The following is a 27857-nucleotide window of genomic DNA, read 5'->3' as shown; positions in this document are numbered from 1 at the left end:
GTCGGTAAGCGGGGCGAGTAGATAGACGGCGAGCGGTGAAAGGCGAGCGGCGAGAAAGGTTTGGAGCATGCGCGCGCGTGGTTTCGGGATAAAGACGAGCGGGAGGATGTTGGGCGTCCGGGTCAATGATACTAAGCCGATGATGCGGAGCTGATGTTTGTCCTGGGGCAGAGACGGAGCAGCCAGGCCGCGGCAGAGCTGACGAGAAGCTCATTGGTGGCTGCAAGTTGACGAGAGCCGGAGGTCTGGCCTACTGCGGGTTGCTAGTGTGCGGAACCCACAATGTGGAGATGAATGAACTGATGGGGAAGATGAATGAGGAGAAGAGGAGATTCTTGGACGAGAATTATACACGTGAGGCTATCGAATTGCTGAAGCCGATTTCGCTGAGCTATAGGTACTCGAACTCGTAGTTTTTGGGTACCTACGAGTTGTCCATAGATCTCTTACCAGATTCCTATAGTCACCATTTCGAAACCACTGCTAGAGCCGTTCATTGCCATGCATCATTTCTTACCCTAGGCGCTTAGGGGGAAACCTGCCTATTATACCTAATAGCCAATAGAGAACCATAGGGCTTAGCAGCGGGATGCAGTAGGTGAACAGGTGTGATATTCATCGAATGCTGTGTACTTAGGTAAGTCGAGTATTCAGGCTCATCATAACAGGCTGTGTAAAAAGATCAGGTAATTACTGCTCACTGCCTGCATGTGCATGCCAATTCTATATTATCTATTATTACTATTAGGTAGGCAGGCACTATCTTGCCGCCGAGTCTTACCTCTCTATCTTTCAATTGCTATCTCTGTAACTCGTAGTTTTTCTTCACGACTCGTAAAGCGCCCGTCCCTGGTCCGAATCTGCATCGTTCGACCACGACACATATCGTCACATCTCGACAAGGCGGCCTTCGGGTCATCTCAGCCCGATACTCGTCAACACCACCAGCACCCCACATGTGTGATTTGTACACAGTTACCCGCATCTCCAGTGGCCGCCTTAAACCCATCTCTACAAATTAAATTCACCAGATCTCGTCTTTTTTCCGCTGCTGCAAGTTATTCCTTCTGTCGATTTGGCCTGTAATCATCATGCAAGGCTCTGTAAGGCAGTTTCCTACGATTAAAGCCATTCGATCCTACGTCATTGGCGGCGTAGGCTCCGGTATGTACAGACTTCAGATATATTTACGGCTCGAGTCTCAATTGGCATGTTCTTACCATTGATGTGCAATAGGCGGTGATTATCACAATGTCAAAGGAGGTCACTGGTATGTAGCATTCTTACGAGGGCTTATTGCACTTCTGAATAGTGATCGCTGATTCTCTTTCCAATAGGCTCATTGATAGTGACATCTCCACGCCATGCTCACAATGGGCTCAGTACCGCAAGTCGCGTACTAGTTGGGGTATCAACGTTCTTGGCTCCTTTCTGGTTGAGATAGAGGCATCTGATGGGACTGTTGGCTTTGCAACTGGCTTTGGAGGTAAGAATCCTAGCAAGTCAGATCTAAAATCGAATCCCCTCACAATCCCAAAATCATTGGAGCTCTTACGGTATTAACCCAACCTTCTACTAGGTCCTCCTGCCTGCTGGCTGGTTCATCAGCATTTTGAGCGATTCCTGGTTGGAGCTGATCCGAGAAACACGAATCTTCTCTTTGAGCAGATGTATCGTGCTTCCATGTTCTATGGCCGCAAAGGACTTCCCATTGCCGTCATCTCTGTCATTGATCTTGCACTCTGGGATTTGCTAGGCAAGGTCAGGAACGAGCCTGTCTATCGACTTATTGGTGGGGCAACCAAAGAACGCCTCAACTTCTACTGCACAGGACCCGAGCCAACCGCAGCCCGAGAGATGGGCTTCTGGGGTGCCAAGGTGCCGCTTCCCTTTTGCCCTGAGGAAGGCCACGAGGGACTACGGAAGAATGTCGAGTTTTTGCGCAAGCACCGTGAATCTGTGGGCCCAGATTTCCCCATCATGGTGGACTGTTACATGAGCCTCAATGTCTCCTATACCATTGAGTTGGTCAAGGCGTGTTCCGAATTCAACATCAACTGGTGGGAAGAGTGCTTGTCTCCCGATGACACGGATGGCTTCGAGCAAATCAAGCGTGCGCACCCGACGGTGAAATTCACGACTGGTGAACATGAGTACTCTCGCTATGGATTCCGAAAACTCATCGAAGGTCGCAATCTTGACATCATTCAGCCCGATGTCATGTGGCTGGGCGGCATGACGGAGCTGCTCAAAGTCTCGGCCATGGCTGCGGCATACGATATTCCTGTGGTTCCTCATGCCAGTGGTCCTTACAGCTACCACTTTGTCATTTCGCAACCAAACACGCCATTTCAAGAGTACCTCGCCAACTCTCCCGACGGCAAGAGTGTGCTTCCCGTCTTCGGCGACTTGTTCGTCGACGAACCCATTCCAACCAAGGGCTATCTTTTGACGAGCGATCTGGATAAGCCTGGATTTGGCTTGACCATCAACAATGCCGCACGCTCCAAACTCATTCCTTCGAATTACCTCCTTAGCCCTCCACCTGTACAGCAGCCCGCGCCCCCCGTTAATGGCGAGGGCAAACTCCACAATGGCGATTCAGAACACGCGCCAACGGCATGAACGAAGTTGCATGCTAGAAGAAGAATATATGGCGATGGTTAGTAGTGTCTACGTACATAAATAGATGTGTCGTCAGGCGATCTAAGCGAGCTCATGAAGCTACGAATATTGTTAATAGTTTTTAAAGGGGAGGGCCATCAGATAGCAATGCAAAGACTGTAGCAAAATTCACACATATGTACAAGTTTCCACAAGAGTAGAATTCCGTCACAATTTGCCAACAACACGATTTTGTCAACTTTTCTCTCTCTGTGCATATCTCAGTGTTGAACAAGGCTCCTCCTTGCGTGATAGAGACTTCAATGTTGGTTAAAGCATCGAGCGCAAAGGGCCTACGAGTGAGGACATGGATATTACGGGTAATACTCCATAAAATTGCATCGTGCTAAAACCTGGGGAAGTTTTGGGGAATCAGCATGAAAAAGCATCGTGACCCACCAAATTGAGATGACTTGCCTGCACTTTTTGCGCTCACTCCCCTCGATCGGAAGAGATCGTGAACAATTTTACGGTGGCCGTTTCGACCCGCTCTCCAGCCAGGACCCAGAACTTCACGATAGTTCACCATCCCACCGTATTGTGGGCCAAGCAAAAACGGTGGCTGCTTAGTCGGGGTTTCCTCGCCCTAGCAGGCCCCGAGAGCTCGGATTGATTTCTGCCGCAGATTAACGGATCTCGTCAACGGGGAGCCGCATTTATAGGGCCATCGGAATAACCTCACGATAGATCTGGCATCTAGAAAAGAAGACATTGACCAGAAAAAGGTGCCATTAGCCGCCGCGTCTACAAACCTTTTACACGCGCCTAATTAGACTGTTTCCCCGCATTGTGAATACGGCAACAAACAACATCGATTCTGTGAGACCTAGTGGCCTCTGTTTCTTATTACATATTGACTTTTGAAAAAGTTCTATATACAAGCACTTAGCTGCTTAGACTTGGCTTCTATCGGGAAATTTCAGGTTTCATCTCAGATCGACACAGGACTACAGTCGCCACTACTATCGCCAGTATGCCGCTAAAGGGCCTTCTGGCAGGCAAAACCGCGATTATAACAGGCGGAACAACTGGTATCGGACGTGCCATCTGCCTCGGCTATCTTCGTCAGGGATGCAACGTTGTTGTTAATCACCTCGGTCTGGAAAAGGACCAGAAGCACCTAGACTCGCTCATCGCTAAAGCGGGTGCCATCCTAGCAGAGGACCCTGCCGCTGGTCGTCTTGCTCATGAGGCCGGAGACGTGCGCCAAGTTGAAACAGCGGCCAAGCTGGTGGCTGCGGCGGTTGAACATTCAGGCCCGGCACGGCGCCTCGACATCTGCGTCTCTAATGCCGGAGTGTGCACTTTTGCCGACTTTCTGACGCTGTCGCCGGACTTGCTCGAGACCACGTTTAGGACGAATGTTGATGGAGCCTTTTACATCACACAGGCGGCCGCTCGACAGATGGCACTGCACCAGAGCCCCTCAGGCGGCAGCATCATCGGCATGTCGTCCATCTCGGCGCTGGTTGGTGGCGGCCTCCAGACGCATTACACACCGACCAAAGCTGGTGTGACGAGTCTGATGCAGAGCACCGCGGTGGCTCTGGGCAAATACGGCATCCGTTGCAACGCGTTGCTACCAGGGACGATTCGCACGCAGCTGAACGAGGAGGATCTGGCTGATGACGCCAAGCGGAGCTACATGGAGGGCAGGATACCTCTTGGGCGAACGGGCGATCCGGCGGATTTGGCGGGGCCGGCCATCTTTCTTGCTTGTGAGGAGCTGAGTGGTTACGTGACGGGTGCGCAGCTGCTGGTGGATGGCGGTCTGTTTGTTAATCTACAGTAGATTTGGCATCTTGGGCAGCGTGGCTATGTATTGTATCTGGATTGTTTATGCATTGTTTCAAACATTTAATGAGAGTGTTATACTCCATAGATATGACTTCCAAGTCTCACCACCACAACGGCGTCAGTGAAAGGGCCATCTACATGTACTTGACTCTGTAAGAATGGTATGACTTGGCTTGTTTAATGAAACAGCGGCGGCCCTTTTGCGGTAAGAGTTCTGAATCAAGGAAAAAGCGCGCAGGGTCCGTATGTCATTATGGAGCTCATGGTGTTTTGAGCCCACAGCAGCTTGCTGCCGCCATCCCTGCAGGCCCCTGAAATCTGTGACGGCCAACGGTGACTGTTACATACTGGAAACGCTGTAGACGTCCCAGACAGGCAATGCTCCGAGCTTTCACTCTATTGTAGGCGTACCGTATTGCCGTCTTTCATTGTTGGCCTCTCGGTTTGAAGAATCAGCTACCTTGTCCGTTGGTTTCCGTGGGGGATCCGCAGCCCCGTTCCCGGAGCCGAGCGTGAGCAGCTACAGGCTGCCGTGCCGGAAAAGGTGGGTCGGTATTGACGTCACAGTGGAACCGCCAGTCTGGATGCCTTTTTTCTCTTTTGCATGTGTCAATCAAGGCGGTACTTGTTCCTTACCAATTAATCAGGCCGGATTGGAAGCGGTCTACATGTACTCACTCAGGCTTACGGCGATCCATGCGGGATGTTGGCGACTTTGTGGTACTGTGCGTATCTCGAGACATCCCCAGACATCATCATACATAGCAGGCAGCTTTAGGTACCGGCATCACTAAAACTGCAGGCGAGCATCCTCCTGTTCCTAGATGTCGCTCAGATCTACGCCCTAAGGTGATCTGTAAAATCTCAACTCGGCCGCTTATCATCTTGGCCTTGTTCTCTCGTTCGTCGTAAAATTTTTCTTTCCGTCCAAGCCAATAGGTTGGCTTCCCCTCCCACCATAAGAGTTACACGAGCCCAGGGGTTGTAAGACGTCTCCGATGAGATCGCCATTTGCCTCACCTCATCCGAGCCAGCTGTCACGGCGGTCTTATCAGTACTTCGTTATCATTCGTTCACTGATACAAAAAATGCCGCTGGAAAGTTCCAAAGATATCCACTTTGGAAGAGCGGGAAGGGCGATTGGAGGGAACGTCATGATACGTATATTTTCGTACTGTATCCTGTTCTTGGCGTTTGCCACTATGAGCGCCGTTCGCATGTGGTTGTGACGACGTAAATGGTAATGATCCGCGGCTCTCCCACGTCCAGTTATTTCCAAGCACGAAGCTGATAACGAGGCACGTAAACGCGGCTGTATACTGTGGCAGGTGAAGTATAATTCAAGTACTGTAATAGTATCCAATTAGGGTATTTCTTATGGCGCCTCTATCGAAGAAATACCAAATCACTACCTAGGTATTCCCCGAGTTATCGCCAATGACATGTCAAGGCGCGCCACCTGCCATCACCGAGAGGCTTCCTTGGCTTCGTTCCTGGGCCATTTCCTGCTAGGTAGTTTCACCAAGGCTCTTCTCAGACCGCAAGGCGCAAGCCTCTTCAGCCCGCCTACGTAGTGACTACGCGCAATTCTCCACAGCGCCGTCATCTTCCCACGACTTCACGCGTGTGGAACCAGACTGTGGATAAACAACTGGAGACACATCACTGCTTGCCACTTTTCTTTGACGAAATACAGACAATGAAAGACAGAAAACCTGGAGAATGAAATGACTCAAGATGCTCGAGCAATACTCGAGTGGAACCACGTGGAGACCCCCAGAAACTCTGTGTGCACTCAGGGGGTGCGAGATGGAGTGAAAGATCGAGACGGCGAGAGGTATAAAAGACCCAGATATCCTCACCGTTCGAGACGGTAGAACCATACATCCACAGAAGCCTCACTAACTATCTAATACCTTGGAGAGTTGTTATTTATTTCCCCATCACTCTTCCACTTCTACCCCACAAACAGCATTGAATCATTACACCAGCAACAGGAGTTATCAAACTCATCAACATGGCAACCCTCAGCAAGGAGCAGCAGACCGAGTTCTACCAGCACGTGGCTCAGGTCAAGAAGGACATTGACGAGAGAGTAGCGGATTCAGACTCCATGCCCAGCTCACCCGAGTTGGCGTCGTCAGTTAGCTCTAGAGACAGTGTCTCCTCCAGCATCCCAACTCCCATATCTCCCATCGATTCTTCTGCTGTTGCCGACTCTTTTGTCTTTGCATTTGATATCGATGGCGTGCTTGTCCGAGGCGGTCGCCCTATCCCAGAGGCTATCGAGGCTATGAAAGTCCTTGACGGCGAGAACGAATACGGAATGAAGATGTAAGTCAACATCACAACACGCATACCCATTGAATTATGTGTCTAACTTTGAATTTGTCCCCAGTCCTCATATTTTCTTGACCAACGGTGGTGGCAAGACTGAAGAAGAGCGCTGCCAAGATCTATCAAAACAACTCGAGCGAGAGATCAAGCCCGGCCAGTTCATCTGCGGACACACTCCCATGAGAGAAATGGCTGAGAAGTACGGCACGGTCCTTGTCATTGGAGGCGAGGGTGAGAAGTGCCGTTTCGTCGCCGAAGGATACGGCTTCAAGGACGTCGTTACACCAGGCGACATCATCAAGCACAACGCCGCCACAACACCCTTCCGGAAGCTGACACCTGAAGAGCTTGCCAACTCCCGTGAGCGAGATTTCGATGATGTTGTCATCGATGCCGTCTTTGTGTTCGCCGACTCTCGTGACTGGGCCGGTGACATTCAGATCATGCTGGATGTGGCCATGTCTAAGGGAGGGCGACTTGCAACTCGCAGCGAGACGTTTGATGAGGGCCCCCCATTCTACTTCTCTCATAACGATGTCGTCTGGTCTGCTGCCCACGAGCATGTCCGTCTCGGCATGGGAGCTCTCCGACGCATGTTTGAAATCACATTCAAGGACCTCACTGGCGGCAAGGGCAAGCTGCACACGCACGCCTTTGGCAAGCCTCAAGTCTCGACGTTTGAGTTTGCCGAGCGACTGATGCAAACCTGGCGAAGCACCGAGCACGGCATCTCTGGTCCTCCCCAGACGGTGTACTTTGTTGGTGATACACCAGAGAGCGACATCCGTGGCACCAACGCCATCAATGACGTTGCCGACAACGATTGGTACAGCATCCTGGTCAAGACCGGTGTGTATCAGGAGGGCACAGAGCCGACTTACAAGCCTCGCGCTACCGTGTCTACCGTTCTTGATGCCGTGAACCACGGTATCCAGCGTGAGATGCGCAAGAAGGTGGTGTCATCGCTCAAGCGAGACGTTTTGGGCAAATCAGACTGTGTTGCAGCTGACCCAGCCATCTTTGATGAAGACATGCTTGTCTCTGCATAAAGGTTCAACGATATAAACACTTTGAAATGGCATATTACGAGCCGGAGTATTTGGAGTTCAAAACGAGGAAATTGAAACACTTGGATTCGCTAATGCGACACGACTGGTTCTTCCTTTTCTTTACACTTTCTCTTTAAGATTGGTTTCAGAGCGCAAGTGTTGGCAAACACTTGTATATCATGACGGGAGAGGATAGCTATACTTCTCTCATTATTTTCTTTCTTCTTTTTACACTTTCTTTCTCATCAGATAGACTGATGCCCCTTTTCATATACCCAAGCGATTATCAAACTGATATTAGAGCGCATTACAATGAGATACTAGACAGTCTCTTCTACATAGATTTATAGATTGGTCTATAGATAACTAGTCTTTAAAGTATACGCAATTGTCTACAGGATCCATGACCTTTGCTCTGTACAAGTGACATGAATCAATCGTCAAAAGTAAACTTTCCCCATGGTGATGTTGCAACCCAGCCAGCGCTGTCAACGACTTCCTGCCTATTAGAGCGTCTTTCAAAGGCCTCTTCCATAGTCACTCTCATAGAATATTCCGCAACGTGATCACGCTCAACATGAAGCCAGCCTTTCCATCCAGCAACCAGGTCACCCGCTCCAAGTCCGCCCAGCACAATCGTACCCCAGAATTCACGAGAGAGAGACGCCGCCGAGGAGCAGTCGTAGACCAAGGAGCGTTCGGCATCTGCGATGAGTGATCGGATGAGTTCGACGTCGGTGCCTGAGACTTCGCCGTATGGCGGCTGTTGGACATAGACATGCTGCAAGTCATCATCCGTGCATGTGAGGCGAGTAGTATCAAAGCGGCCGTCGAGATCGAGGACAAACAGCGTCATGGAATGAGGCGGCGATACGAGCGTTGATATTACTTTGTATATCAGTGGGAGGCTGCGGCCAGACACGGATATTGTGGGCGCCTGGGTGGCTCGAAATTGCCGGCTGGCGAGATGATCAAGCTCATCCAAGTGCGTGCTTTTGACTCGCCTGGTACCGGTCCCGATTGCCTGAGTCTTTTCTATGGAGAGTGACGAGCGAAAGCTGTCAAGGATCTATTGTCATGTCTCAATATTAGCATCGATTATCGTAAAAAGTAGTGGCCGAGTGTATTGGTTTAGAGGTGTTGACAGCTGAGGTGGAAAGGAATGTCCTTTTCTTCTTCCTTTTTCCCTCTTCATCTACTTTTTTCCCCCATATCTTTGAAAATACACCTCTGCTGCTTGTTTTTATCATACAACCCCATATTTGTGAAAATTGTGGCGATTTGTTGCACCTTGGGTGATTTTTCGCATCTCCAGTCACACCTCTCGGCGCATACGGAAACTTTCCCAAGCACCACCGTCGGAATCTCATCAAAAACTCACCTCCTCCAAACTGGCCTCCTCAACAGCCTTCAGCAACTGTCCGCCTATCGCCGCCTCCATCCTCTCACTCTCTCAATCAGGATCTCGCATATAACCCAGCCGCAAATGACGCCTCCCTGCCGCTCATTCCCCGCGTCGGAGCTGCCTCTTCGGATCCAGCAGGACGCCTCGGGCCGGCGCCGGAAGGTCGATGGTGCAGGCTCAGTGTCCCGCAAGATTGATCTCTCGGCGTGTGAGCTTTTTCAGATGCTGCAGTACAAATGCGAGGTTCAGCGGCCGCTGTCGCGCGAGAGCCCGGTTCGGTGCTTTGCCGTAGATCGGCTGTTTCGAAGGTAGAGTTTGAGACCCCACCAAAGCAAATGACTTTTGAGCTGTCACTGTCTGCCCCTCGGTTGAAGCATTGAGTCGCCTGGTTAATGCAATCGTTACTGACGATGGGGGGAAAAAAATAGGTGTAAGGACAAGCAAGGCACGTTTACTGTAGAGACAACGGCATGGGAAGGGGAGAGGGCTAGAGTGGACAACGGCCCTGAAGGTACCAAGACGAAAGAACCGCCTAGGCCGCACCAGTGGTCATCGAGCTGGCATGATGCCGACGAAGCATCGCCATGATGCGCCTGGCTTCTTATATTGCGACAGACGGCATTACAAGTTCTTTACCGCCCTGGACACTTGATCCAAACCTACAACGCCTGAGAGGGTCCCCGCGCCACCAGGATGAGCAGTATAGGGGATGACTCGAGCATACATCTTAAACCCAGACGCTCACATAATGCTACACACTACAGCCACCTTGCTCAGCGAAACGATCATAGAGGCTCTCTGAATTGATGATTGCGCTCATATGATATCGAACGTTGGTTTATAAAGCTTACAAAGCTTCGTGACGACGAGGAAGCTATAAACCCGTCGGCACAAGAGTCACATAGAATAGCTACGGAAAATTGTATTCTCATAGCACACAATTTGCATATAATTGGAAAGGAACCACCAGCGCCATTTCCAGCAACAAGCAAGAGGGGTCGGTATAGCAATAAATATAATAAGCCAAGTGAGATAATTGAATCGTATTGCCCCGAGACTTATTGGTCTAAGTAGAGGTTCGCCTGGCTGCCTTTCTTCCGTGATATTCGACATCTGTCCAGCAACTATGCTCCTGCAGGCATGAACAGTCCATTGGCCCATTCATTTCCCATCTATTCGACCAGCAGTTGTCCATGCCGCATTCCCTCTCGGTCCATCGATTATACAAATGCCCTCCTTACTGTGACGCCGCGGCGGCACGCTCGGCCTCCTTCTTGGCGTAGTAGGCGTCTCGGCCGTTGGTTCGGGGCATGTGGTAGCCGTACCTATCCCATTATTAGACAGTCTTCCCTTGCAAATCAGAGTCGGTTCACTATTTTGAAGTTCCGTACCAGTACCAGTTGGCCATGATGAATCCAGATCCTATAACGAGACGTGAGCCAAAGCGGATAAAAAGCCAAAAAGTCGCATAGCTGTGTCAAAGCTCTGCGGACAATCGGGGGCCAATATTTACCAAGACCGACGCCGAGGTCAAGGATGAGCTGTCGCCGCAGCATCTGCACCCTGTGTTAGCTACTCCAATGAATTTATAGCGGGACCTGCCTCGATTCCCAGTGCGATACTGCGCCATTGGCCGGAATAGGGACGTACTCCAGTGATCGGTGCGATAGCCATTGCGAAGAGAGAGCTTTCCAAGCTGTTATGAAGCCGTGAGATGCGTTGTTTGGCGGTTTGGTGAACTCGGTACAGCGGAAATGGAGAATCTGCTATGGATCAAACCATGGTATGGTCTGATGTTAATCCCGCTAAGGCACGTCACGTGACAGCACAATACCGGCCGTCGGCGGATTCTCGGGTGTGCGAAAAAGAGCGTCTGGAGCTATGCGATGGGTTTAGTAAATTGGGAAGATTGAATCATTCGTTTTCTTCAATGGGTTGTAGATCAGCTAGTTGAGACTCGTTCTTCTTGCTGCTGCCATCTCGGATCCAATGAGTCTACGGCTGGCCACTCGGCGGCTGGCGCTGTCAAGTAATACCTCTACCGAAGAAATACATCGTCTTATATCAAAAGTTCGCTGGCTAATCAATAGCATTAATTGGACACAGGCCCGTCTTCTTCAGCCTCATTGCTGACGCCGATTAATGGAATTTCACACGGAACCGTTGGCGTACTGACTCAGCGTCGTCACAAATGGTCGATCAATGTGTTTAAAGGATGGGGTAAATCCAGTTCCAAAGAATCTGGCGACAGAGGCCAGGACCCATCCGCCTCTGAATTGGACGATCCCAAGAAGCGACAGCAGTTCTTGCAAAGGAATATGCGAGGCGGAGTCGAAGACAACATTTTCCAGGACGAAATTGAGGCTGCGAAGCCGGTAATCGATTCTCCAGCCGCCCAAACGACAGAGGAAAGGACGAAGGAGAGCCTAGCAATGGTGGTCGATCCAGATGCCCGGAGCCGTATCCGGTGGCAGCGAAGAAAGGTCATCCAATCAGTGCGCCGCAACGGGCAGCTGACGAGAGAGGAGAAGATCAAAATGACGGAGCGCGAGCTCATTCACAAGAGCGACTTTTTCCCAACTAGCGTCAAGAAGCTGGTCATGTTGGCACGACAGATTGCCGGCAAGCCCGTCGACGAGGCTATCCAGCAAATGAAGTGGTCAAAAAAGAAGTTTGCGGCCGAAGTCAAATATCACCTGGAAGAGGCGCGGGACATGGCTGTTGTTCGGCGTGGTATGGGCCTTGGAAAGGTCAACGGTGACATTCTAGACAAGCCTCGCAAGGTGCGAACCAATGATGGCAAATGGATTGAGATTGAAGACCCGACCCGCCTCTATGTTGCTCAGTCATGGGTTGGACGCGGACCCTGGCGTGGAAAGGAGATTGACTATAAGGGACGAGGGAGAATGGGTGTCATCCAGCATCCCAGCACCAGTAAGACATTACTAGCCCCCCCCCCCTTCTTTCAATAGCACACTTCAGATTCGGATTCGCTAACCCATGTGGTGATATAGGCTTTACAGTCATTCTGAAAGAGGAAAAGACCAGAATTCGGGAGTATGAAGAGGAGAGGGCTAAGGAGGCACAAAAAGGCCCTTGGGTTCACTTACCAAACCGCAAGGTACATGGCCAGAGACCATATTATTCATGGTAAAGACAAGAGAATGAGGATGGTGGGAATTCGGAAGCAATAGAGTTTGCATGACAATGAGCATGTACCTGTATCAACATATGTACAATGAAACGAAATAACGCACTCGGGCAACTGGATAGAGTATTTCAGTTCTGGTTTCCTGCACCACGCAACTTCAGACTCTTTGAATAGTATCCGTGCTCAAGAGATGAAGAATACACACACCCCGTCTTGGCTTGAAGCGGCCCATCACCGATTGTATTTTGTAGCAAGCGTCGGTTAATACATTACACAGAGGCTTACTCCGGGGGAAGAAAGGCGTTGATCTCTGACCGTCACTTTAAGCCCATGATTAGAGTTTGCAACATAACCCATACAGTTGGAACAAATGGAAATTGGATCAAAGCTGGTCCTCACTCGTGAGCTAATCCCACTACCAGAGCACAGATGGCTAGTTCACCTGAGGACTATCAAAGACACGAGCTGCAGCTACACCATGGCTCTTGGCTGCTGCCGAGGTACCATATCTTCGTACCGGTTAGAAACCAGTTCGAGATCATTCGAATACTTTTCAAACGCGCCTTGGCCACGACCAGAACTGGGAGGCGGCGCAGAGATGTCGAAGGAATCGTGAGTTCGGCTGCGGTTTTTCAAGAAAAAGAAGACGCCGGCAAATGCAATTGCAACTACACCACCAGCAACTCCGACTCCAATTCCAATAGCCGCACCTTGAGACAAACCACCTGCCGGAGCAGCTGCGGATGTTTCAGTAGACGTGGGACTAGAGGTAGAGACAGAGGTGGAAGAAGCAGCAGAGGTTGTCGTAGGAGGCGGGGAAGTTGGTTTAGACTAGGTTACCCAAAGTTAGCAACGTTGAAGAGCCTAGGCTATAGGACGAATGTGAGGACACATACCGCGGGGATTGTAGAGTTTGAGTGTAGAGGGGTTCCTGTCGGCGGAGCAGAGGGTTGGGTGGGAACGGAGGCCGGTCCTGTCGTGGCCGACGATGCTGTAGTTGGTGGCCCTGTGGCCGGTGGCGATGAAGACGGAGGTGCAGTTTCTGAACTCGGAGCAGATGTCGTTGGCGGCGATGTTGGACTTGGGGTTGTTTCGCTTGGAGGAGCCGTCGATTCAGACGCGCCTGGAGTCGCTGGTGGTGTTGAGGTCGGAGGAGCTGATGCACCAGTTGGTGTAAACGCCAATTGTTGACCTATGGATGGATGAGTATACAACATATCTTGTCCATACATTTGGATCCTTACCCTGACAAAAGTTCCCAGCAAGAAAGGCCTGGACCTGGACGTCCGTAGAGCCGCAACCAGTCTGACCACAGTCTCGAACGCCAAATCCGAAGTTGGCGTTTGCACAGAGACAGGCAGCGTCATCTGCACTGACGCAACCATACTGAGTGAATTGGCCTCTGACAGTGTTCGCACAACCAGGCTATGACAAGGTCAGATATTGCTGAAGCTTCAATAGTCGAATTGACCTACCACACAGGTGGGCGTGTCCTGGGCAGCAACACCATCGACGTAAAGCAGGCTCAGTGCACCAAGCACTGCTGGAAGAAGGTAGCGCATATCGAATAGATGGCTCTTAGTCGCCGGTCTCGCACGCTGAGATTGAAAATTGAAAAGATATTGAAGCCTGTTTTCTAGAACGAACTAGATGATCGGAAAGATAGGCTGGAGCCACCAGACCTATTTTTCTCTTTCTCTCCTTCTCTCTATCCCACTATCCCTCTCTTTTTAATGCAACGTCACGAAGATCCGGAAGAAGAAGGTTGAAAGGACGGGGAATCTGGAACAAAATGTCGACCGAGAGTTACCAGCACACACGGTCAGACAGCAATCGAAAACGGACTCGTAACAGGCTGCGCAATGTACGAGCAAAAGAATGAGGCTGAAGGAGTGGAATGCAGATCTCGCAAGTAAAGGGAGAACAGGTTAGTGACAATAGTCGAGGTCTGCGGATGGAATGGCCATAGAAGGGGGCTCGAAAAGGGAGGCAAAAGGAGCGTAAGAAGTGTAAAATTCGCAATATATTCGTAGGGAGCGTGGATGGTCTATACAAGACCGTTGTAAGTTGAAGAGAAGAAAAAATGAATGAATGAGGTGAATACAAGGCCGAATCGCAGTCGCTACAGAAAGACACGATGGAGGATGAAATTCAGCGAGAAAGAATGCCAGTAGTGGTCGCTTTACTTTAACCCCCCAGCTCCGTGTTGGGCTCCGTAGATCATTAATGATAGGGATGCAATCCCGGTCTGCGGGCCCACCTCCAGCACCTAGCCAGCGCTAATAACGCGCTCCAAATGCGCTGCTGTGCCTGGCTCCGTAGCGGTTGGGTACCTGCTGCATTCTGCAAAGTAGGGGGGTTGATCTGAAACAAGGAATCATACAGGCAAGGTCACCTTCCACGGTGGCTTCCAGGCGCCGTACGAGGCGGAAACAGGACTAGCATGGGAGTGTTAGTGTCGAGCTGGTTATTGCTTGACAATTTCATGCCCAAACAATTACGAGGCGTCCATATCTTGTATATTTATAACTCTAAAACTCGAGCTACTGCTTCCCCCGATGCGAACATTTACCAGGTAGCAGGTAGGTAGACGGATATCGCTACATATTACATGTACTGATTCACAATGAGCGCCTTAGGGAGCCGAACACTTTTTCTCAGTAGGTACATGTAATTACTGCTATCCACTGATCTGCGTCATACACTACCTTCGGTAAGGGCTCAACTGTCTGGGAGTCATCACAATTTGGAACATTCAATTACCATCAGCCGCGGCTGCAAAGCTGCCTATTACCTGGGCTGCCTAAAACTTACCTTAGTTCTACTACCTAGTAGTAGGTACCTATTAGGTACTTGAGTAGGTAAATTACCAAAGAAATCCTACCAGAAAGCTGCGAGAGGAACTCAAGCAGGTACCTGCCGAGGCCACCGCCAAGCTAAGGTGGGTAGCTCGGCCTTGCATTAGGTAGCGTAGAGGTACCTAAACCAGGTATTAGTAGAGCAGCACAATCAGCTTTTTGAGTTTGCAGATCCCATCCATCTCAACAGCTTACCATCGACATCATCCGAATCTGCTCTTCTTCTCACCCAATCTCGACTTTTCTTCCATCGACTCCCATATTGCGGCAACTCTTGATTTATGCTGCAGGCACTGTGATGCCGCATCGGAACGGCCGAAGAGGATGACCATGGCCAATCCTGTAGGCGAGGAGAGCTGGCTGGCCTATCTCGACGAAACCACACGCAACGCCCCCGATCTCGAGCAGCGCGTAAATGTCGTCGAACTTTTCAAACGCGCTGTCGGCGCGGAGCCCGGTAGTCTGCAGATCTGGCTGGCATACTGCAACTATTTCTGGTCTCTTTGGGCGGATAGTCAATCCGACGCTGCTGGGTGGCCTGAAGAAGAACAAATGATGGGTCGTGAGCTTTTCTCGTTCGGATCTGCCCTTGACCTGTGGCAGCAAGGGTACGAGGCTATCAAGTATCGCATCAACGACAGTCATATTCTCTGGAACCGCTGGATATCTCTAGAAATGGAGCTCCTGGAGAAGACGAAAACTCCAGAGGGTGTTAAGCGCATCACGCACCTGTACCGTGACCGACTTACGACGCCTCACATCACTTGGGACGAAACATCGCAAATGTTCTCGAGCTTTCTGTCGGAATATAATCGCGCAGCGTGGGAAGACTCCATGAAAGACGTCACCGCACTATCCCAGGATGCAAAGCGCCTGATGGCGGAGCGGGATTCTTTTGAGCTCAAGCTCCAACAGGCATCCAGGGCCGACGATGCGGAAGCTCAAAAGAAAATCATGACCGAATATCTTGAATGGGAAGCGTCACGCGCCCATGGTGGACAAGGCATCGCTGACATCAATTTCAACCTTTGCTGTGGACTCTATGCTAGAGCCTTGACCGGGGTATTCGCATCCGATGAATCGGTTTGGCACCAACATATAGTCTTCCTCTCATCCTCATACGCCGATACAAAAGCCCCTGAATATCTACTCAATGCCCTCCGCCGGGCCGTTCAGCATTGCCCCTGGTCCGGTCGCTTATGGAATAGGTTAATTCTATGCGCAGAAGAGGCGAGATTAGATTTTGCTGAAGTGGAGTCCATTAAGCATGCCGCGACGAGCGAGAACCAGCTGTACAAGCACGGCATGGAGAGCATGATCGAGATGTATGTGGCATGGTGCGGTTTTCTAAAACGAACCGCGATGGATGCGAGCGCTACAGATGAGGCTGTAGATGTGGCTGATGTAGGGCTGAGTGCCGCTCTCGAGGACGTTGAAGTTGTGGGCAAAAGATTATATGGCAAAGACTTTCAGGGCGACCCCAAGTTCCGGCTGGAGCGCATCTATATCCAATACCTGACTGAGAAGAAGGGAGCGATAGACGAGGCGAGAATGCAGTGGAATAAGCTAGCCAAGGCCCAAATCCACGCCGACAGTCACGACTTTTGGTTCCGCTATTATATGTGGGAGATGCTCATATTCTCTTCTACCAACACAAGCAACAGCCCTACACCCTCTTCTGGAGGTGGCAATTTCCGGATACCCGTGCTTGCCACCGCTGTTCTTCAGCGCGCTGTAAACCGACAGACCATTGACTGGCCCGAAAAGGTGCTGGAGGTTTACATGCAGCATTGCAATGATTATGAACAGTCGCATTCTGTTCGCAGAGCGGCTGATGCCGTGCAGAAAGCTGAAAGCAATATTGCGAAGCGACGTGCTCTTGAAGAAGAGGAGAAGGCTGCCGCATATGCTGCCTATTATAGCGCACAGCCAGCAGGTCATGGTGAAGCAACTTCAGGAGATGTCTCCCCAGGCCAGTCTAAGAGAAAACGGGAAGATCCAGTGGATTCACAGGAGCCCAACAGCACGAGCAGTAAACGCCAAAAGAACGAGCACGAAACGCAGTCTGGATCGCGGAGGGATAGAGAGAACACATCCGTGCTCGTCTCAAATCTCCCTGCAGAAGTCACGCAGACAAAGCTCCGCCAATACTTTAAAGAGTATGGCCACATCAATAATGTCACAGCTCTAGTACGGGAAGAAGACGGTCTCTCATCAACGGCATTGATTGAGTTCAGTACTCCAGAAGAAGCACAATCTGCATTACTCAGAGACGGCAAGTTCTTCGGGGAGTCCCAGATTAATGTGCGATCAGCGCATGATTTAACCATCTATGTCACCAACTACCCACCTGCGGCTGATGAAAAGTACATCCGTCGATTGTTCAAGGATTGTGGAGAGATTTTAAGCATTCGATGGCCCAGTCTGAAGGTGAATACACATCGCCGATTCTGCTACGTCTCTTTCCGTGAGAGTGAAGCATCCGCTAGAGCAGTGGCAAAAGAAGGCACCATTCTCGACGATAAATGTAAGCTCGTGGCCAAATATTCCGATCCCAATCGCAAAAAGAACCGCGAGGGTGCTGTTGCTGAGGGCCGAGAAGTTCATGTCTCAGGCTTGAGCCCCTCTGCTACAGAAGAGGAAATCCGTACAGTATTCTCAAAATACGGAACCATTTCGAGAATCAATGTTCCTCGAAACATAAGCGGGAAGGGCCGAGGTTTTGCATTTGTCGACTTTGCAACAAAGGATGAAGCTGAAAAGGCTACCTCAGAACTTGACAAGACCAAGTTTCTCAACCAAATAATCCGCGTCGAGATCTCAAAGTCTTCTAATGTGAAGCCCACGGCCCATAGCGGATCACACGACCGTGCATCTCCCGCACACCAAGCGAGCAATGATGCCGATGTTGACATGGCCAACCACGGATCTGCCAGTGACAAGTTGTCAGGCCCTTCAGCTGGCGACATCGCCGCGCGTACTATCGCCCTCATGGGCCTGCCTGACACGGTCAACGACGCTCGAGTGCGAGCGCTTGTTGAGCCGTTTGGGCCTATCGTTAAGCTGATTCTACAACCAGGGCATGGTGGCGCGAAGATAGAGTTCGCAGACTCTTCTGCTGCAGGCAAGGCAAGCCTGCAACTTAGCAATGTCGAGTTTGAAGGCCGCAAACTGCAGGTCGGGTCTCCCAATGACCTGCGCCACGCCAAGGTTGAGAGAACAGAAGATCGCATTGTCCCACGTAGCCAGAGTTCGGCTAAGAAAGACAAGCCGGCCGGCACCACGGCGAACAGTTTCTTACCCTCGTCGGTGATGAGGCGACCTACCGTGGGAAGACCAGGTCCAAAGCGAGGGCTCGGTTTCTCTGCCCCGAAAGTAATACCCAAGTCTGATGACACAAAGGATGGAGAGAGTACAAAGCCAGCGCCAAAGAGCAACGCTGACTTCAAAGAGCTCTTTTTGAGAGGCTCAAACCCCAAGAATAATACCGACAAGGCCGATACCGAGAAGACCGAGTAAACAGGAATGTCTTCCGTGGCTTGCCTCCAATTGAACTTGATATATCAGGAAGTAGCTATAGTGTTTTCTACTGAATTGACAAAATGAATTCTATCAAGTTCCAAACCTAGTATTCCCTTATTATCTTGCTCCGAAATTGCCATTTCGCCCAAGCAGTTGTCCCCTATCCCAATGTATGTTCCCTAGTAATTCTATGTTCTGTGGCTGGTCTCTGTAGTCCAGCTCCAAACGCAATGTTCTAATTCAGGTCCAAGTCTAGAGACTGACGGTGTTGACAATCTTATCTTGGTTGAAGTCCTGGGAAAATAGACGCTGCCACACGTCGAACCACTTCTCCTGCTGTGCAGTGAGCAGCTTGCCGGGTTGCTTGAAGGTTCTAGTAAGTAGTTCTCGCAACCGCGTGCGCAAGACTTTAATGACGAGCATTGTCTTCCAATCCGGAATGGCGAAACGACCCCGGTTACCATCCAACACTATAACGCCAGAGTATAGCTAAAAACAAATTGTATCAGTACGGTAACTCAACCGGTATGGGCAAAAGGCAGGCCATAAATGGAAATCCTCTTGACTTACATCGCAGCGTACGTCACCACAAAGCAGTGCTATCGAGAAAGGTTCCGTGGCACTGGTTTCATGTGCACGATAAACCCTACATCGATCATTAGATAAACGCCAACAAAGAGGCGTACAGATAGAAGGATATTCGGCAACTCACGATTTGGTTTGCATTATAGTATAATACGATAGCCATTTGATCTCGAACAGCCCTCGATTGACAGAGCTTGGGTGAAGGCTAATGGATTGGTTGTTTCCTATATTGCGGAGCCCCTTGGAACCTGGTGCATCTCTCACGAGAAGCTTGGGGTAGAAGCTCCATGCAATAACGGAAGTTGATACAATATCGTTATCGCTGTTGAGGTTGACTCGTTGGGGTACCTCGACAAATTGCTGCTGACGACGGCTGCGACCACCGGAAGAAAATCGAAGCTTCAATAAAGCTCGCCGCTCATCCTCCGTCAGGGATAGAAATCCGGAGTCGGCCAGGGACGTCAAAAGTTGCCCCTTTAGATCTTCAATGTTGGTGAGCGTCTGCTGATTGAGATAGTTCTTTCTGCAGAATTGGAATTCTTTTCCGTAACCTCCATTCGCTTGGCATACTCGCTTCCACGCTACATATGCATTGTAAGTTGTAAGGACATCCGAGTCTGCACGGCGGAAAGCTGCTCTCGCATTATTTGCTTGCGTCTGCTGTCCGAACGGAGCAGAAAATGGCGATTTGGACGATAAGATTGCCGCGACGGTGATGGCCATGTCTAGGCATTTAAATACGCATCCCAAGAGGATGAGTTTTCCCAAGAAAACATCCAGAGGCAATCTTGCCAATTGATAACCAAGAGGGGTGAGATCTTCTGTGCCAGTCAAGGCCCGCACATCCACAAGTGCGTCAACAGCCCGACGTATATTCTTTGCCGAGGGAGGATCCAAAGCGTCACCTAGTGTCTCTTCGATGCCGCCTATCTTACAGATCTTGACTCGTATCGCCAAGTCTTGCAAAGAAAGCCGGAGCATCTCCGGAGTTTGCTGATCACTCATAAGTGTATCGTGCCTGTACCGGGAGAACATGTGGAAACATAGTCCATTCTGCACACGACCAGCACGCCCTCTTCGTTGCTTTGCATTGGCTCTTGATATGAATGTGTCGATCAGCCTGGAAAGCTGCTTCTTCTCATCGAATCTCATTTCGCGATGTTTGCCCGTGTCGATGACACAGGTAACATCTGGAATAGTGATTCCAGTTTCTGCAATATTCGTCGCCAATACGATCTTTCGCATGCCTTGAGGTGGTACAAGAAAAGCTGCCTCTTGGTCCTCCATGGCGATCGTAGAGTGTAGAGGGTAAACAAGCCAGCCAGCGGAAAACCGAGGGTCTCCCAATAGCATATCGTTCAGTGATCTTATGTCTGCAATTCCAGGTAAAAAGACCAGGATTGCATTACTGTACTGCTGTAGTGATTCATCTATAGAAACTCGAGCGATCAGTTCCACAATAAGGTCGAGGTCGATTTGGTATTCGTTCATCTGAGCGAGAACCGTCTTGGTTCTGTTTGAATAGCCTGCGAGGCTCTGTGCCATTTCTGTTTTCAAGCCCTCTACTTCGATCTCGCCTACATCGTCATCAAGATCAACAAGCCGATCAGATTCCGAATTGGCGGGGGTATAGCCAGTAAGCTCAACAGCATCTTCTAGATAGCGGACCATGACCGGGAATGTTCTTCCTGGGACGTTAAGAACAGGCGCACCACCTAGGTATGCAGAAAATCGCTCTGCATCAACAGTAGCAGACATCAAGATAACCTTCAAGTCTTTCCGGCGTTTCAGGAGACGCTTAAGAACGATAAGAAGGAAATCGCTATCAATGGAGCGTTCATGGACCTCGTCGAGTACTAGGTGTGTAACTTCGCCAAGGTCGTTTGAACCTTCAAGCATTCTCATAACAATTCCCGTGGTAGCATATACAAGCCGTGTTTCTTTGGACGTGTTTGATTCAAGGCGGATGGAATAGCCAACGAGGGATCTAGAAGTCCCCAAGTCACCCCTTTCGTCGCCCAACTCCTCGCTTACCCGACGAGCTAGGGATATGGCTGAAATTCGACGAGGCTCCGTGCAATATATTTTACATTGTCTGCCTTGTGACAGCTCATGCTCCAGCAAAAACGCCGGGACTTGTGTACTTTTGCCGCTGCAACATTGTAAGCGAGGCGCAACTTGGACAAAAGACAAGCCCTCCACTTACCAGCCGGTTTCTCCGCAGATAATTATAACTTGATTGTTATCTACAGCATCCAAAACATTGTTTTTGAATTTCCACATGGGAAGCTGTACTCGATATTCCTAACAGGCGCGTCAGTTGGCCGTAGCGGTGCACCGGAAGAAGCATATGCTGATAACATACTAGCATGGCTGCATATTTCTTCCTGCCCGACTTCGATGCCCATAACTTTTTCAAATTGTCGTCGCTCTCAATGTTCTTTGATCGCTCGACATGTCCTGATTCGGCAGCCTCTGGCGAAGCCTTGGTATTATTGCGACCCCGGAACGCACCCTGCAGAACAACGCCGTCTTCAAGCTCTTGATCCTGCCTTTGACGGACAAGAGCCTTGAGTTGTTTCACGGCTAATCGATCTTGCGCATCAAAATGGCCCTTTTTGGCTTCAGCCATCTCAGACCAAAAATCGCGCCAGACAGTTGGAAGCCTAAGGTTAACTTTCTCTTCCTTAGGATTACCATTGAATATGTGGAATAGCGCCGCTGTGGCAATGTAGGCCTCTGATTGCTTCGTATCCGGTGTAGCAACCTTGGTCATAGTAAACCTGAAGTGTGAAGGGTCAATCACTGCTTCAACGTCCGCGCTGGCCACAATCTGGGCAGGGTCCTGCGGCTTTGACCACAAAATATCCACCGAATGGCGGTTAGCAAAACTAGCCTCGGAAACAACTGTAAACTTGATATTGACAGATGGGTCTCTGATTAAGGTTAGCACCTTGAGGACGATGCTGCAGGCGAGAGACCTAGTGTATCAACTTGCCTAGAACGACAGGCATCTTCCAAGATTCGTTTTGGGGTGACTCCTGTCCATTTGGAAAATTCTCGAATAATAAGCTTTACTCCGTCTGAAGAGTTTACTACCGTCTGGAGCTTTCCTGTGGTCGGGTCGACTTCGCTCTGGGGGAGAGATTCGAATAAGCCTGCGATATCGTCGTCTTCATTACTCTCGGCGAGGAGCTCTTGAGCCATCTTCTCAGCTATAGCAGTAATATCGTCGTCCGCTTCTAATGGTGGCGCGGGGTCTTCAGATTGTGACGGGCTGTTTGAGTCAGTGGCAGCACTCTTCCTAGCCAAAGCAAGTTGCTTCTCCAAAACAACTTTCTCTTTCTTCCATTGTTGCTCTGCCAAGAATTTGTCAAACAGAACATCAGATTCTATGGCCTTAAGTTTGGATTCCAGGTAAGCCACTGCTGCCATGTCCGTCTCATTTTCCTTGCCCTGCGGCTTGGTGGATTTGGACTGCGCTCCTTTTTCCAGGTGGCCAAGCTCGAGTAACTTTGCTTTTGTGGCGACGTATTCTGGTATCAAATCCTCCGGCTCAATATCACCATCGAATGTAGCAATTGGAGATGCCCGGGCTTTGCCAGGGCGAGTATTTGGTGCATTGCCTTTCTCCGTACGACCGGCTTGAGCTACGTTTAACTTGGGGGTGCTTGTGCGAGACGGGGGCCCAGATGCACTATCGGTAGCGTCTAAAAGAAATATATCAGAAAATGATGAGGATAAGGTCTACCCCTGGATCCAGTATGGGAAGGCTGACCTTTGGAAACTGCCTTGGTCCTGGTCCCGTACGTGGGGAGATCTTCAAGCGGAGATTCACGAGCGAGCCATTCCAGAGCTTCTTCTAGACCCCATATATAATCTCGAGGAGCAGCCGATATGTTTGGTGCGATATCCAAGATATGCTGTATAGCGCTTTCGACGATTTTTTCAGAAAAGGCGGCTCCGGAGAGCGTCTGCTGCAACGTCCAGATGCGTGATACCAACTCTTCTTCAGACGGCATCTTTCCAGGCCCAGCGTTTTCGGATGAAAGGCTAGAGGCATAGAAGCGACTTTCAGCCTTGATCAGGTCAAGGATATGATCCATCAATTCCCGAGGCAGCCATTTTGGCGTGTTGATAGTTTCAGCCTGGCTCCGAAGCAGGCGCCGATCGGTCTCCAATCGAGAGCACTGGCGTTGAGCATCTCGCTTGACTTTCTGCGAGTATTTTTCTACAAACAGCTGCAGTTCTGATTCTTCAAGCTGTCGTTCGAACTCTTCGGGGCTCAGTACGGCTTCTTTGGCTGTTGTTTGCTCGCCACTCGCCACGGTTGGCTTCGATGATAGCGGGGTTGCTTCTGATCCAACTGGAGGGGCAGTCTTGGGGGTGCTGACACCCGAAGAAGGTTGAGATCCTGTCGGCTCTGCTATTTCTAGGCGAGGCTTGGACGCAACAGAGGTCGTCGCAAAGCCTCGCGCCGGATTGGCTGCCGGCTTCTTCTTCTTCTTTGCGCCAGCCATGAGGTGGCTTGGGAGAAACGTTCGGCGAACGGAGGAGGGGGGAGAGGGGAATCGAGATCAACAAGTGCCTCTGGATAAGAACATGCTCGAAGGGCAGGGGTATTCAAAGGGCAAGTGAGTACTCGTACTCCGTAGATATGCAACAGTGGTGCATCAATATTATGGCCTTGCGTTTGCTTTATTCTAGCTACCTGGCAATAAGTTAATATTGTTTAATCTGCATTATATAAGCATTCTGACCTAATATATGGTATTAGAGGTAAATGGGTCTTCGTCTGCACGGATATTGACATTTATCAGTCAATTTTTTAGTTAAAAATTTACATATATAACTTATTTCTACCTGTAAATTCACATAGAAAAGTTAAATCTTCAAAACTTACGATAGCAGAAGCCATGGCTTTTCTTAAATTCCTTCTTTCAAGTCTGTGAATTCTATTTTTAGCCACCACTGGTGCGGAGTCGCATGTGACAGCGTTCGGATGGCCGCCGTACCTGGCATGCATGATTGCTCGGTACATGGAATACGGGTAAAGTGGTCAAGGAGCAAATGCCGAATCTCCAGCATCTCATCGCTGCCCCGGCACTTCCACATCGAGCCAAAGTTCATATTTTTCGTCACAAAATCAAGCATTTTGTCAACACGCTTAAATGGCATCTCGGCTGTGTCAAAACTCCTATCCTTGCCTGTCTACTTGGCGCTACACTAAATTGTGTCGACTAGCGAACCTAGTAGTTAGCCAATACTTTGACACCTGCGCCTCCTTGTCCGTTGGCCATGACGCCCGGGTATATTTGGTCATTTCGACCCCATCACGCTTTTATTCAGCTGGCTGACGTCGCAGTCATTTTGCTCCTCAACTCACGACTCCATCATTTGGTTTTGTTGGTCAATGAGCGGCGCTTCAAAGTGCTCAGAGAATCGTTCACAACGTACTCAAGGGTTCAGCTGAATAGCCCCCTCTTTACTTGCCGGACAAGGTTCAGGACTCAGCTATCGTTTGGGTAAAGGAGGCGTCTCATTTCCGCCTTGCTGCCTGCATATTCATATCCTCGTGATATGCTTCATGACTAGAGTCGTTCGCCAGCTGCCTGGATACAATGTTTGCCTTCGACCAAGCCGCACTACCTCAACTCACAACCCGTAAGGCTCTCATACTGGTTGACTTTCAAAACGACTTCCTTGATCCTGTTGACGGCGGACTGCCTGCCACCAAGCCGGAAGGATTTGTCAATCGCGCAACTAAGATAGCAGCAGCTTTCCGCTCGGTGGGAGACGTCATCTGGGTTCAGTCTCAGTTTGACAAAGCTCGTCCAGTTGAGAGCGACCAGATTGTGTTGTCTGAGAATGGGCCGGTATCCCAGTCTAGACCTGCTCAAAGCCGCAGGAGGAACGTCGTGGCTGAGGCTTCTTCTGATGAGCCACTGGACAATGAAGCCTTTCTGAGTCATGAGGAGCCCCTTTGCGTGAAGCCTTCCCACACGGGATGCAACATGCCCCCGGCCGTTGCGGAGGCCGTCCAAAAGCGGGACACGAAATTGACAAAATCTTATTACTCCGCGTTTCATGGCACGCAGTTGCTGCGCGCCCTTCGCGGTAAGATGGTCATGGAAGTCTTCATTTGCGGCTCCCTGGCCAATATTGGCGTCTACGCCACCGCCATGGACGCCGCAGGTCATGGCATGGCTATTACAGTCATAGAGGATTGTTGCGGCTATCGCCTAGAATCTAGGCGGGATTCAGCTATAAAAAGCCTGGTCGAGCTCACCGGCTGTGAGATTTTGTCCTCGAAAGAGGTTCTCAGCACTCTACCTTCAACTCCACCAGTAGTCGAAACACCCAAGAAAGCAGAAAATACGCCACCCGCCCCGCAAGCAAAAGCAGCTGGTGTTTGTAGTGATAAAGATCTTGTACAATCACTCCTAGAACTCAAGCTGGATTCTGGCTCATCTGGCCCTGCTACCACCGTGAATGAACCAAGCCCGAAGATTACTCCCAAGACACAATCTCAAGATCCCCAGAAGGAAATTGAGCAGACGAAGAAGATGGATATGGAGCACAAGACTCCAGCTGAGGCCGGCACGGCGGAACATGTCGAGCCAGTTGATAGCTCTGTAAACGAAGGCGATTCATCCTCTCAGCAGAAGCTTTGTGAAGGCGATGCCGATGTCATTCTCAATGCCTTGTCAAGCGGTTTAGCAGATGAAGCTTTTGAGAAGCTTGAAAAAGAGGTAGTTTGGCAAAGGATGTCACACCAGGGCGGCGAGGTTCCTCGACTTGTCGCTGTCCAAGGCAAGGTGAGCGAAGATGGCACCATGCCAGTCTATCGCCATCCCGCTGACGAATCTCCGCCACTGCTTCCATTCTCCCCAACCGTTAGAGCCATCAAGGATGAGATAGAGAAGCATCTCGGCCATCCCCTTAATCACGTCCTCATTCAATTCTACCGTGACGGAAACGACTACATTTCCGAGCACAGCGATAAAACCCTGGATATTGTCAAGGGTTCGTACATCGCCAATGTCAGTCTTGGGGCGGAAAGAACCATGACTCTTAGAACTAAGAGGCAGGTAAAAGATTCTACTGGAGTGGTATCGGATGATGGAAAACGAAAAATCGAACGTGCCAAACTCCCACACAACTCGCTCTTCCGGATGGGCTTGCAGACAAATATGAAATGGCTGCATGCCATCCGACGAGACAAACGTGTAGACCGTGATAGGTCGCCTGCTGAACTGGCTTATTCAGGCCGTCGGATATCTCTCACGTTCAGGCAGATTGGCACATTCCTCGATCGTGAGGAGACTATTATCTGGGGCCAAGGAGCAACTGGCAAGACTCGCGCCACTGCGCATGCCATAAATAATGGACAGAGCCCTGATGCTGTGAAGATGATTCAGGCGTTTGGCATGGAAAACCATTCGTCGGATTTCGGTTGGCAGGCGCATTACGGCGGCGGCTTCGACGTGTTGCATATTAGCAACTCTCCTAGATTCTTCGCCTCTGCGGATCCTGTAGTCAATATGCGCATTGTGCTTATGCTGGCCGAGTTTGGTATTCAGTTTGCCAAGGGCAGCATGGCTTCTGGCAACGATGTCCCCAGCGGCAATCAAAATAACCTTCCTGCGTCCTGGTCTACGCCTGTAAAGTTCGTTGATAACGACGCCGCTAGATCCGTCGTTCAGGGGGACATCGCCATCATGCTATATCTGCACTCCCGCTACGGGTATGGGCGCACTTCTGAGACAGATTCCGCTCCTCAAGGTCCAGAAAAGCTTGCAAGGCTATACAGCCAGATGCAACAAGGATTGAATCTACTACATGCCTGGCGGCAACTGAGGAGCGATGGGGATACTAACAGTCGAGCACTGCCCGGGAAGATGAAACAAGAGCTCGCTGTTTGGGACGAATATATCGTCGACAACCTGAAACAAAAACGTCCTCCATATCTTGGCGAAGACAAGTTGACCCTTCCCGACTTTGCCGTATGGCCAGTCTTGCACTCCATCGTAGAAGAATATGGCCCAGAAGTAACATTCAAAGGTCTGGATGGATTACGAACATACTATGAGACTGTTCGACAGCTGGACACTGTTGCCACGGCTTTAGGAAATCGATAATTCCCCAAGTCTACAAGGGAATATATTATTTCTGCTCCCTACCACTAGATTGATACCTTGCTTGCTTCCCGAATACCTACCTAGTCGTTTGGATATTCGCTGTTGGTCTAATCTTGTTGAACGGTCGAAATGGTAATGTTTGGATTCAATAGGTGCCAACTCCCCCACCTCCTTCATTACACGCTGTCTTTACATGTAAATACCCTTTGAAGCTGCACAGAGCAATCCTTATATTTAGTGTTGAACAACAAATAAGAGCGGCGTGTGAATGATCGGCCCACAACCTGTATACCCACAATAGGAGACGCAATTCTCCGAAATAGTACATTTTAATATAGCTTCAGAAAG

At 50.1% G+C, this 27857-nt stretch overlaps 12 protein-coding genes across 12 annotated transcripts; 8 read left to right on the top strand and 4 right to left on the bottom strand.

Moving 5' to 3' along the window:
- Nucleotides 1-1091: 1091 nt before the first annotated feature.
- Nucleotides 1092-2625, top strand: M431DRAFT_79940 (hypothetical protein; the record flags this gene model as incomplete). The annotated part of the gene is made up of 4 exons (XM_024922881.1): nucleotides 1092-1164; nucleotides 1237-1270; nucleotides 1338-1486; nucleotides 1580-2625. 4 exons carry the CDS (start codon nucleotides 1092-1094, stop codon nucleotides 2623-2625), a joined length of 1302 nt encoding a protein of 433 aa, XP_024775899.1.
- A 544-nt stretch (nucleotides 2626-3169) lies between these two features.
- M431DRAFT_505964 (hypothetical protein) lies at nucleotides 3170-4519 on the top strand. The gene has a single exon (XM_024918728.1). It carries the CDS (start codon nucleotides 3638-3640, stop codon nucleotides 4454-4456), a length of 819 nt encoding a protein of 272 aa, XP_024775898.1. The 5' UTR covers nucleotides 3170-3637; the 3' UTR covers nucleotides 4457-4519.
- A 1959-nt stretch (nucleotides 4520-6478) lies between these two features.
- On the top strand, nucleotides 6479-7847 carry M431DRAFT_82084 (hypothetical protein; the record flags this gene model as incomplete). Its single annotated transcript, XM_024923113.1, has 2 exons — nucleotides 6479-6795; nucleotides 6860-7847. The coding sequence occupies 2 exons, from the start codon at nucleotides 6479-6481 to the stop codon at nucleotides 7845-7847; spliced, it is 1305 nt and encodes a 434-aa protein (XP_024775897.1).
- Nucleotides 7848-7916: 69 nt separating this feature from the next.
- Nucleotides 7917-8238, top strand: M431DRAFT_370449 (hypothetical protein). Its single transcript, XM_024914633.1, has one exon. The coding sequence runs from the start codon at nucleotides 8027-8029 to the stop codon at nucleotides 8195-8197; it is 171 nt and encodes a 56-aa protein (XP_024775896.1). The 5' UTR covers nucleotides 7917-8026; the 3' UTR covers nucleotides 8198-8238.
- A 42-nt stretch (nucleotides 8239-8280) lies between these two features.
- M431DRAFT_14952 (hypothetical protein) lies at nucleotides 8281-9289 on the bottom strand (the record flags this gene model as incomplete). Its single annotated transcript, XM_024912801.1, has 2 exons — nucleotides 8281-8916; nucleotides 9229-9289. Coding segments are annotated over 2 exons (697 nt in total), but the record flags the coding sequence as incomplete, so codon positions are not given.
- A 44-nt stretch (nucleotides 9290-9333) lies between these two features.
- M431DRAFT_81748 (hypothetical protein) lies at nucleotides 9334-9840 on the top strand (the record flags this gene model as incomplete). The annotated part of the gene is made up of 2 exons (XM_024923074.1): nucleotides 9334-9560; nucleotides 9681-9840. The coding sequence occupies 2 exons, from the start codon at nucleotides 9334-9336 to the stop codon at nucleotides 9838-9840; spliced, it is 387 nt and encodes a 128-aa protein (XP_024775894.1).
- Nucleotides 9841-10489: 649 nt separating this feature from the next.
- M431DRAFT_3420 (hypothetical protein) lies at nucleotides 10490-10926 on the bottom strand (the record flags this gene model as incomplete). Its single annotated transcript, XM_024914418.1, has 4 exons — nucleotides 10490-10577; nucleotides 10644-10674; nucleotides 10766-10808; nucleotides 10903-10926. 4 exons carry the CDS (start codon nucleotides 10924-10926, stop codon nucleotides 10490-10492), a joined length of 186 nt encoding a protein of 61 aa, XP_024775893.1.
- Nucleotides 10927-10952: 26 nt separating this feature from the next.
- M431DRAFT_370513 (hypothetical protein) lies at nucleotides 10953-12619 on the top strand. Its single transcript, XM_024914634.1, has 3 exons — nucleotides 10953-11281; nucleotides 11359-12186; nucleotides 12267-12619. The coding sequence occupies exons 1-3, from the start codon at nucleotides 11242-11244 to the stop codon at nucleotides 12404-12406; spliced, it is 1008 nt and encodes a 335-aa protein (XP_024775892.1). The 5' UTR covers nucleotides 10953-11241; the 3' UTR covers nucleotides 12407-12619.
- Nucleotides 12620-12874: 255 nt separating this feature from the next.
- Nucleotides 12875-13965, bottom strand: M431DRAFT_80112 (hypothetical protein; the record flags this gene model as incomplete). The annotated part of the gene is made up of 4 exons (XM_024922903.1): nucleotides 12875-13234; nucleotides 13300-13595; nucleotides 13648-13828; nucleotides 13879-13965. 4 exons carry the CDS (start codon nucleotides 13963-13965, stop codon nucleotides 12875-12877), a joined length of 924 nt encoding a protein of 307 aa, XP_024775891.1.
- A 1476-nt stretch (nucleotides 13966-15441) lies between these two features.
- Nucleotides 15442-18907, top strand: M431DRAFT_370296 (hypothetical protein). The gene has a single exon (XM_024914632.1). It carries the CDS (start codon nucleotides 15586-15588, stop codon nucleotides 18778-18780), a length of 3195 nt encoding a protein of 1064 aa, XP_024775890.1. The 5' UTR covers nucleotides 15442-15585; the 3' UTR covers nucleotides 18781-18907.
- A 128-nt stretch (nucleotides 18908-19035) lies between these two features.
- On the bottom strand, nucleotides 19036-23888 carry M431DRAFT_492672 (hypothetical protein; the record flags this gene model as incomplete). Its single annotated transcript, XM_024917030.1, has 7 exons — nucleotides 19036-19272; nucleotides 19354-19429; nucleotides 19496-21520; nucleotides 21575-21672; nucleotides 21734-22304; nucleotides 22367-23078; nucleotides 23147-23888. 7 exons carry the CDS (start codon nucleotides 23886-23888, stop codon nucleotides 19036-19038), a joined length of 4461 nt encoding a protein of 1486 aa, XP_024775889.1.
- A 782-nt stretch (nucleotides 23889-24670) lies between these two features.
- On the top strand, nucleotides 24671-27509 carry M431DRAFT_110924 (hypothetical protein; the record flags this gene model as incomplete). The annotated part of the gene is made up of 1 exon (XM_024911779.1): nucleotides 24671-27509. Exon 1 carries the CDS (start codon nucleotides 24990-24992, stop codon nucleotides 27507-27509), a length of 2520 nt encoding a protein of 839 aa, XP_024775888.1. The 5' UTR covers nucleotides 24671-24989.
- Between the last annotated feature and the right edge of the window lie 348 nt (nucleotides 27510-27857).

The sequence above is a fragment of the Trichoderma harzianum genome (assembly GCF_003025095.1).
Source record: "Trichoderma harzianum CBS 226.95 unplaced genomic scaffold M431scaffold_4, whole genome shotgun sequence".
NCBI classification, from domain to species: Eukaryota; Fungi; Ascomycota; class Sordariomycetes; order Hypocreales; family Hypocreaceae; genus Trichoderma; species Trichoderma harzianum.
Note: the sequence above shows the minus strand (reverse complement) of the source record. Positions and strands in the feature narration are given on the sequence as shown.